At 37.5% G+C, this 10,464-nt stretch overlaps 1 protein-coding gene across 1 annotated transcript in view; it reads right to left on the bottom strand.

Annotated features, from left to right (window-relative positions):
* The window catches only part of LACE1 (lactation elevated 1), a 390,750-nt gene that overhangs the window by 301,878 nt on the left and 78,408 nt on the right, over positions 1 to 10,464 (bottom strand). The window contains exon 3 of the mRNA XM_006881166.1: positions 2,341 to 2,392. Coding sequence (XP_006881228.1) covers positions 2,341 to 2,392 — 52 coding nt within the window. The remainder of the gene's footprint in view (positions 1 to 2,340; positions 2,393 to 10,464) is intronic.

Raw genomic sequence — 10,464 nt, forward strand, 5'->3', positions numbered from 1 at the left:
TCTTATTGCTATTGCTAAGACTTCCAAAACAATATTGAATAAAAGAGGTGATAGTGGGCATCCTTGCCTAGTTCCTGAAGAACTCATTTTTTAAAATGTGTGCTCATAGGTTTATATAAAGGACAGATCTTTTGAATCATGGCATGATTCACTTTATGGAATCAGAAATAATGAGTCTCATTTAAAGGAACTAAAAAAGAATAACTAAGCAACACTTGCTTTACTTTGATATATCAGTTGCTATGTCATATATCTTAAAAGATGAAAAGAAAGAGTTGTGAGTCAGTAGACCTCTGTATTCACATTGTCCATTAAGTTCCTGTTCTGCGTCGAGGTGATAATAAACTGTCCCTTCTCCATTAAAAAAAAATAATAATAAAAATAAAAAATATAAGGTTGACAAGAGAAAGATATAAAGGGCATCCAGATTGGCAAAGGCATGTTTAAACTGTCACTATATGCAAATTATATGATAGTATACACAGAAAACCCCAAAGACTCAACAAAAAAAACCCTGTTAGAGTTTGTAGGTCAGTTTAGTAGAGTGGCAGGATATAAGATCAATATCCAAAAATCAGTAGGATTCTTCTACAGTAACAAAGACAACTCAGAGAAGGAAATCAAGAAAGCAATACCATTTACAATAGCCAACACAAAATTTAGATACTCAGGAGTGAATCTAACTAGAGATACAAAAGACCTGTACAAAGAAAACTACAGAGCATTTCTGCAAGACAAAATAAAAGACCAAAAGAAATGGGAAAATGTGCCCTGTTCATCAATATCATGAAAATTACAATCCTACCAAAAGCAATCTACATGTTCAACACAATTCCAATCAAGATACCAAATTCATTTTTCCAGGAGATTGAAAGGGAAATTGTCAAATTTATTTGGGGATGCAGAAGACCCAGAATAAGCAAAACACTTCTGAGAAACAAAAATGAGGTTGAAGGCATAGCACTCCCTGACATCAAAACCTACTACACATCAGTAATAAGCAAAGCAGCATGGTATTGGTACAATGATAGGCACATAGACCAATGGAACAAAATTGAGAACCCAGAAATAGATCTAGCTATGGTCAACTGATATTCGACAAGAAAATCAAAGTTATCAAAAGAGGAAATGACAAACTCTTCAATAAATGGTGCTGGCAAGACTGGACTGCTACCTGCAGAAAGCTGAAACAGGATCCACATCTCACACCATACACAAAAATCACCTCAAGGTGGATCAGAGACTTAGCAGTAAAGCCCAATATCATAAAGTTCATAAGAAACAGGGATCAAGCTTAGAAGTCCAAGTTCATGGTACAAAAAGACTGCCAAATACAGACAGAAATGTACAATCTGAAGAAGAAAACATTGATGAATGAGACCTTCTAAAGATTAAATTCCTGTGCACATCAAAAACTTTTTCCAATAGGGTGAAAAGAAAACTTACTGACTGGGAACAAACATTTGGTAATACCATCTCAGACAAGAGTCTCATAATGAAAATTTACAGAATACTCTTGGGCCACCACAAGAAAAAGACTGATAACACAATTACAAAATGGGCAAAAACATGGAAAGAATCTTCACAGAGGAAGATATTTGAATGGCAAACAGACACATTAAGAAATGCTCAAAATTACTGGCAATAAGAGAGATGCAATTCAAAACCACAATGAGGTACCATCTCACTCCAGTAACAGTGGCAAAGTTTAACAGGGCAGCAATAATAAATATTGGAGAGAATGTGGCAAGATAGGATTCTTATACTTTGTTGGTTGGATTGTCAAATGGTACATAGGCTATATAGACACTGATCTTCCGCAGCAAAGGTTTCAAATCCTCCACTTGCAGCAAGCAAGGTTTTGTCATCTGCATAATGCAAGTGGTTGATGAGTCTTCCTCCAAAGCCATTCTTCTTCATAAAGTCTAGCTTCTCAAATCATTTGCTCAACATAGAGTGAACAGGTATGGAGAAAGGACACAGCCCTGACACACAATTTGTATTGTTATGTGTCATGGAGTCAGAAATGACCCATAGCTGACCCTCTAGCAGGTTTTCAGAGACTGTAAATCACACAGGTGGAGACTGCCTATCTTTCTCCCATGGATTCTAATACCTTTGGGTTGGCAGCACAATTCCTTCCCACTTGGCTACCAGAGCGCTTTAATATACACTTGAGGAGATTTAAAAGTGAGGCTTGGGATAGATCTTCCTTTTTTCTCTCCCACACTCCCAACTTTACCCTGCCGCATCTAACCGCCTCGGTAAACTGAGAAGTATAGGTTGTAATGTCAGTTATCATTTGTTTGGACCACTCAAAATTTCTTTTAACAGACTTACCAACATCTCCATAAATGTACAGGCCCTTAGGAGGTTTCTTCCTTGAAAAAAGCTGCAAATTAAGAATAAGTTATAAATTGCTAATATGAAAATAGTTCAATATACAGTGTTTTTGCTATAAATGAACTGAGATGGATTATTTATTATACTTAATAATTTTTAAAAATACTTTATGTAAAAGACTGTGAAGCCCAAGTTCATAAAGAAGATAATAGACACAGCAGCCCAGCACATGGGCCCTGCAGTCACCCTACTTGAATTTGTGTCTTGGTACCATTTAGCCAGTTAACACTGAGTGAACTCTCAGTCATGGAAACTCAGTGTCAGAATACAACTGTGCTTCATAGGATTTTCTAAGTAGATTAGTAGGCCTTTCTTCCAAGTAATTTCTGGGGAATTCAAACCTTAGACCTTTCCGTTAATATGTATTTGCACCACTCAGGGACGACCTCTAATCATCTGCTTCTTTCCCCACAGGTCTCCCTCAAAATGGCAATCAAACTCATTCCCAACAAACAAGAGATGACAAGAATCTGCTTTTGAAGAAATGAAGTGGACTCCAAATAAAAAGTCTAAAGGCACTAAAATGCAGGCCTCTTAAAAAAAAGTCAAGTCTCTACTCACTTTATAGCTAAGCATACCTGCCAACAAACTTGCTACATTGTAACTTGCAGTCAGCTTTACTTATCTTAAAAATATACAAAAATTAATTGATAACAGAGTATCAAAAGAAATTTTTCTAAACTTCCAAAATGAAAGTCAAAGGACCATAGCAAATAAAAGGGAGAAAATATTAGGTGCAAACAGACTAGGCAGGGAGCAAAAGGAAGCTTCAAAAATAAAACTATAATCAATATAATTAATATGCTGAAAAAACAAGAGAAGCTATTACAACCAAAAAACAAGAACAAAATGCTATTTAATTTTTTTTATTTTTTTTTCAGGGGATAGTGCGCACGCAGTCCCCCACTACCACAAATTATGCAGTCGAGTTTCCCGCATTTGGGGAAATCGCAGGGGTCAGCACACCCCAAGTGCAATGGGTGAGCCTCATCCTGGGAAAACCACCTGCCTGATCATGGTGTTTCCTCTGCCAGGTAAGTACAAAATGCTATTTATAAGAAAGGAACATAAAGAACCGAAGAGAGCACTAGAAAATTTAAAATAAAGTTTGGCAGAAATGAAATCTCAGGAAAGAGATTAGAAGATAAATTGAGGAAATGCTTTAAAAAGTGTAACAAATAAATATCAACAAAAGAAGACAGAAAATCAGAGAGTTAATTCAGGAAGTCTAACTTCTGACAAAAAGAAATCTCAGAAAGACAGAACAGAGAAATTGAGTTAAGAAAGTTAGTTAAGATATTTTGCACATATTTTTCTCCAAACTGAAGAATCTGATTTTTAGATAAGGAGGGCCAACTGAGCACTCAGGAAAAATTGAAGAAATAAAACCCATATTAAGTCACAGCACAGAAATTTCTGAACACTAGAGATACAAAAAAGATTCTTCCAACTTCTGAGGGTGAGGATAATGGGAAGAAAAAAACAAGTGATAGAGTGGATAAAGATTTGAATAAATTTGGGGGGAAAGTATTTTCAATCTAGCTCATCCTATCAATCCATCAAGTATGAAAAGAGAAAATTGGCATTTCATATATTAACAGACTTTTTACCATCAAGTTGATCCAGGCTCATGAGAGTAGAAATGTGCTCCACAGGGTTTTCAATGGCAGATTTTTCAGAAACAGAGCAAGCCTTTCCAGTGGGGCACCTATTCAGTATATTAAGTATATTAAGTATATTAACAACTTGTACCACCAAGAACTACATATAAGGTCTCAAAAAATTTCCCACAGAGGAAGATGAACATAAAGGCTTAGGTAAGAAAGAGGATTCCTGGGAAGGTGAGCCTTGATAAATGGAAGGTTGTTTTAGGACCATAGAAGAGTGGCAAGTCAAGAAGGCAAGTAAGTCCAGTCCCCAACAGGAGGATTGAAGGCTCCAAGAGAAACAAAATGGAGCTTCTCTTGATCTGTTTTTATCAACCTAAATAATTCTGATTGTTTTGTCACACTTCAAAGAGAACTCATTCATTGCCATCAAGTTATATCTGACCCACCATTGAGTTTTGGAGGCTGTAAGTCTCAATGAAAGATATTGCCTATCTTTCTCCCATGGAGCTCCTCATGAATTTGAACACTGAGAGAGGGGCAATCCTTGGGTTAGAACACAATTCTCTATAGACTACATCACTCAACTCTCAAACTACAGCAGTTGGTATGCATGTATGCAAAAAGCAAGGTAAGCCAAAACAGAACAGAAGGTAAAAGAAGTGAAAAAGACCATTTTGCACAATCAAGAGCAGCCAATCTTTTGAGAACATTCTCAAAAACTGCTCATTTTACAATCTGCTTAATAATAGTTTGAGATCCATTGGTTTATTTCAATCTGCCTCAAGGCTCTTTTGAAACAGGGCAGCCAAGAGTTGGAAATTAGATTTCAGAAGTGCCTAGTATTAGGTTAAAAAACAACAAGGCAGATATTTTCCTCTGTATTTCCCTCTATTAAAGCATGCCCACACTCTATTGCAAAGAACTTTTAGTCCCTGTTAAGTTGCTTGCCAAGCAGAACCTGTTTAAACTGATTCTTTTAAGCATAAGCTGTCCACCATACTCATTCATAGGCTTTTTGAAAGCTCTGTGGATGGTCAGTTCTGCCTCTGAGTTGATTTCAGTCCAGAAGTTCCAGTGAAACCTATCTACCATGAGTTACTCTGCTAGTAACTGAAATACCTGTGGTACAGCTTCTAGCAGTCATTATGTCAAACAGCGTACAAAAATACTTGGTTGGCATTGAGCCATTTCAAGAAGTAGCATATGATCAAGAATCAAAAAATAATGAAGGAAGAAGCCTAAGCTGCATTGAGGCACTAGAAAAAACAAGGCTCCAGGAATTGATGTAATACCAATTGCGGTGTTTCAGAAAACTGATGTGCTGTTAGCACCTGGATGTGCTGACTATGTTAAGAAATGTGGAAGACAGCTACATAGCCAACCAACTAGAAGTGATTTGTATTTTTTCTCATTAAAAAAAAAAGTGATCCAATGTAGTTGTTGTTAGATGTGGATGAGTCACATACAACTCATAGTGACTCTATGAACAACAGATCTGAACCCTGTCCTATCCTGTGCCATTCTCATTCTCTCTGACACAGTTGACCACTTTGCTGGAGTCAATCCGTTTCATTGAGGGTCTTCCTCTAGAGTTTGTAAATTATTTGTTGTTGTTATTGTTGATTGCCTTAGAGTCGAGCATGACTCATAGCAACCCTATGAACAAAAGGCCTGAAGCTCCTCTACAACTACCGACATTTATCAAAATTCATAGAGTTTCCGGAGGCATGTAGTTTAGGAAGTGGATGCCACTTTTGCTTCATTTGACATTATTAAGATCACACATAAGTAAAATCTTGCTGAAAGCATTATGCAAAAACAACTAAAGCAGTACAACAACAGGAAATTGACAGAAATTCACGCTGGATTATGAAGAACCCACTAAATGAGAGATATTATTGCTGCTATCAGATGGAGCTTAGCTCAAAGCAGGGAATGTAGCTGTTGATGCTACTGAATCCAAGGTAAGACAGAAATTAAAGAAATGATGAGCCAGATGCAAGTTTAAGAATAAAGCAAAAAGTCCTACACACACACATCCAAAAACTTCTCCAAAAGGGTAAAAATGGTGCAACCACTGTGGAAGGCAGTATGGTGCTTTCTCAAAAAGCTGGAAATAGAAATACCATTTGACCCAGCAATTACACTACAGGGAATATACCCTAAAGAAAACATAACTGCCACCCAAGGAGATATATGTACATCCATGTTTATTGCTGCTTTGTTCACAATAGCAAAGAGTTGGAAACAACTCAAGAGCCCATCAAAAAAAGAATGGATAGAGAAGCTGTGGTATATTCACACAATGAAATATTATGCAGCACTGAAAAACAAAGAACTCATAAAATAGTATACAAAATGGGTGACCCTGGAGGACATTATGCTGAGTGAAATATCTTAGTCACAAAAAGACAAATACTATATAATACCACTGTTATAAGACAGGATTGACATGGGTGAACTGGGGGGGAGGAGGGGCAGGGAGGAACATGTACAACAATGAATGAATGGAAATCCAAGTTCTTTATTAACTTTCACTAAAATCTCAATTTAAAAAAGGTATTTGCAGTAAAATATATGTCCCTCTCAAAAAAAAAAGGAAAGAAAAGCGCAAATAAGCAAGTCAACTCTGCCTGACTTCTTTATATATTAAATATAGGCCATACTCCTTATGAAACTCGTTGTCAACTTCTCACGGCAAATCCCATTATGAGAATGATGATGATGATTATTGTTGTTGTTGTTGTTGTTATATGCTGTTGACCTCTGAAGCCTGCCCTGTCCTCAGACAGTCTCACCGATTACAACACACCTGGCCCCATTGTCCCAGTTACTATCTCAGTCCATTTCATCCAGGGTCTTCCTCTCCTGCACTGTCCCTCTACCCTTCTGAGCATAATGTGCTCCAAGATTACACTATATCGAATTTCAGCAAGAGAATGCTATCACACCGTCAAAACAGAGAATCATAAACAGCTGAGTTAATCAACACAAAATCTTAACCATCACAGTCCACCCCTTGTGAAATAAACACATTGCACTTGTACACATTTCTTAAAACCATGATCTTTAATACAATTATAAAACAATGTTTGCCTTTAACATAACTAAATTCAAATGTATCAGCACCATTTATAGCTTATAGTTTATTAAATGTAAACCATAAATATTTAATTTACACTTATAAGGAAGAAATGCTTATAATAGTTACAATACTCATTTCTGCAATTAGTCACAAGATGATAACTGGTATTTAGAACTTTTTTCTTCCACCGCCTATTTGGTATTTCATTTGCTTTCAGCAAACACTCCATTGTTTATGGTCCTTTGTCAGGTGAAGTGACCCTAACCTCCAATTCTTAAGGATCTGAGATCTTAGAAGTAATGTCAGAATTGGGTTGATGTAGTTTCCCATTGATTTTAATTACAGGACATGATAGTACTAAGAAACCATCCAAAGAATCTCCACTATTCCAGACATACTCTTCTTTACTTCCATTATGTAATATCAATTCCACTTCTGCTTGATAATCAGGATCAATTAAACCAGACAATATGGTAACTCTCTTCTTTACCTGTTGATCCAGAGGCATGAGTAACCCAAAGCTACTACCAGAAAGAGGTTTTCTTTACTAGATAAAGGTCTTCAACTATGTGGATCATAACGAATTATGGATAATAATGAGGAGAAAGGGAATTCTAAAACACTTAACTGTGCTCATCCAAAACCTGTGCATAGACCATGAAGTAGTCACTTAGCAAAGGGAATAGGGCATGGTTTAAAAGTCAGGAAAGGTTATGTATCAGAGGTGTATACTTTCTCCACATTTATCCATTCTGTATGCTGAGAGAAGCATTATAGATGCTGAACTGTATGAAGAAGAATGAAGTACTGGAGGAAGACTCATCAACAACTTTCATTACACTGATAACAGTAACCTTGCTTTCAGACAGTGAAGAAAACTTAAAGCACTTACTGAAGAAGACTAAAGACTACAGCTTCCAATATGGATCACATATCAGTATTAAGGGAAGGCTCTTCTGTGAAAAACAATGTAATCAAACTTTGTAAAGAAATCAGAGTAATATAAAATTTTTTTTTAATTTAAAAAAAAAAGAAAGCAACACCTATGGTAATAGCAATCAAAAACCCAAAAGAAGTGTTATATTGGGAAAATCTGCTGGCAAAGTCTTCTCCAAAATGATAAAGTGGAAGGGTGACAGTTTAAAGATTAGGGTACACTTGACCCAAGCCTCTGAATCGGAAGGTTGACAATGAATAAGGAAAACCAAAGAAGAATTGAAACCTTTGAATTGTGGTATTGCAAAAAAGTACTGAATATCCTACAACCTGTGAGACTAAAATTTAGTTATGGAATTTACATCAACTCATAGCTGACCCTCCATTTGATTTCCAAGGCTGCAAATCACATGGACGAGATTGTCCATCTTCCCCCCATGAAGTGGTGGGTAGATTTGCAGCAACAGACTTTGGACTAGGATACTAGAGCTTTCTGCTAAAAGAATAAGCTGTCTTGGAAGGAGTGCAACCAAGGTGCTCCTTAGAGGCAAAAATGGTGTAACTTCATCTTACATTCTTTGATCATGTTATCAGGAGCTGCCAGTCCTTGGGAAAAGAATGCTTGGAAAAGTAGAGAATTCGCAAAACAGAGAAAAAATCCTCAATTAGGTGGACTGACACAGTGACGACAACAATGGACTTAAACATGGGAAAGCAGGAGTGGTATCCACTTCCTAAATAACATGTCACTGGAAACTCTATGAATTTTGAGAAAAGATAGTTATTGAAAGGTTTCAGGTCTTTTGCTCATAGGGTACTGCTATGAGTGGTGTTCTATTCGACGGCAATCAAAACACACACACACATACACACACACACACACACACACACACACACACGGAGGATACTGCAGGATAGGGCAAAGTTTTGATCTGTAGTTCAGGGGTTGCTATAAATTAACTAAAGGACATCTAACAATAGCAACAACTAGAGGCAGGAGAAAGCCTCCTTCCAGGGCAGGACTTGAACCAATGCCCACAAAGACTAGGCAACCAAGGTGCTCCATAGAGGCAAAAATAATGTAACTTCATCTTACATACTTTGGTCATGTTAGCAGGAGTAACATCATCTCATACTAAATTATGTTCACTCAATTAAAAAAGCTTTTTTGGTGCAATCCATCTTGAAAGATGGAAAGTGCACGCACTTCATTTTCATGACTCCATCTAGACAAGCCAATTCCCCAAAACCCCATCTTTCTGTCATCTTTCCTCAATCGCCAAATATGTGAAGCTTTGTTGTTGTTGTTGTTGTTGTTGTGTACCCTCCAGCACGTTTTCAGAGGCAGTAAATCACATAGACAGACTGCTGCCCATCTTTCTCCTGCAGAGCAAGCAGTGGCTCAGCACTGTATGTCTGTGGATTGGCAGCACAGCTCCTTACCACAAAGCTACAACAGCTCCCCTAAAGGTTTTAGTAACATTAAGAAAATATTGAAAACACGCAGCTTTGACTCCCTCATACAGGATATAGACATTGTTTTGCCAAAGGGCCTTTCTGCTTGCAGCCCTCCTTACAATTTTTTCTTTCTCTGCAATAAAATCTGGAGATGTCAATAGGACTATGGGGTGTCTGATCAGAGCCATGGTCATTTCAATTTCTTCCTACACCTCAGAAAGCTGGACATGGACTAATGATGACAGTAGAAGAATCAATATCTCTGAGTTATGGTGATGGACAAGAATGCTGAATATCCCACAGACTGTGACAAAACAAACAAATATGTCTTGGAGAAGGGGCAGCCAGTGTGCTTCTTAGAGTACAGAATGATGAAACTCTGTCTCACATATTTTGGGTATATGGTTAGGAGAGGCAAGCCCTTAGAAAATATTATCAGGCTTGGGAAATTGTAGGGTCAGCAAAAGAGAGGAAGAACCTCAATGAGCTGACTTGACACAGTGGCAGGAGCAATGGTGAAGATGGCACATGATAGGGCAGTGTTCAGGTCTGCTTTTCATAGGGTCACTGTGAGCTGTGGTCAACTCGAGAAGAACTAAGAACAGACTGAAAGGCAGGGCCCTGTCTCCTCATTCTTGATTAGACTTGGTAAGAGCTCTCAAATTTTAGGTGCTTGTAACACTTTCATTTTCCTGTTAGTTTAGCTGTCTCCACCAAATCCAATTCTTGATTGATATACACCCCTGTTAAACTTTGCCATGGCTTAAACAGAGGCTGAGGGGAAAAAACTTTTTACTTTTATTTGGTCAATTTAAAAGGCTTCATGTTACCCTAAAGACTCAGCAAGAAAACTATTGGACATAGTTGACCAATTCAGCAAAGTAGCAGGATACAAGATCAACATACAAAAATCAGGTGGATTTCTCTACAGTGACAAAGAGAATACAGAGCTGGAGCTAAGAAAAGCAATAC

This window comes from Elephantulus edwardii, unplaced genomic scaffold, assembly GCF_000299155.1.
Source record: "Elephantulus edwardii isolate Elephantulus edwardi_28Jun2011 unplaced genomic scaffold, EleEdw1.0 scaffold00013, whole genome shotgun sequence".
Taxonomy (NCBI): domain Eukaryota; kingdom Metazoa; phylum Chordata; class Mammalia; order Macroscelidea; family Macroscelididae; genus Elephantulus; species Elephantulus edwardii.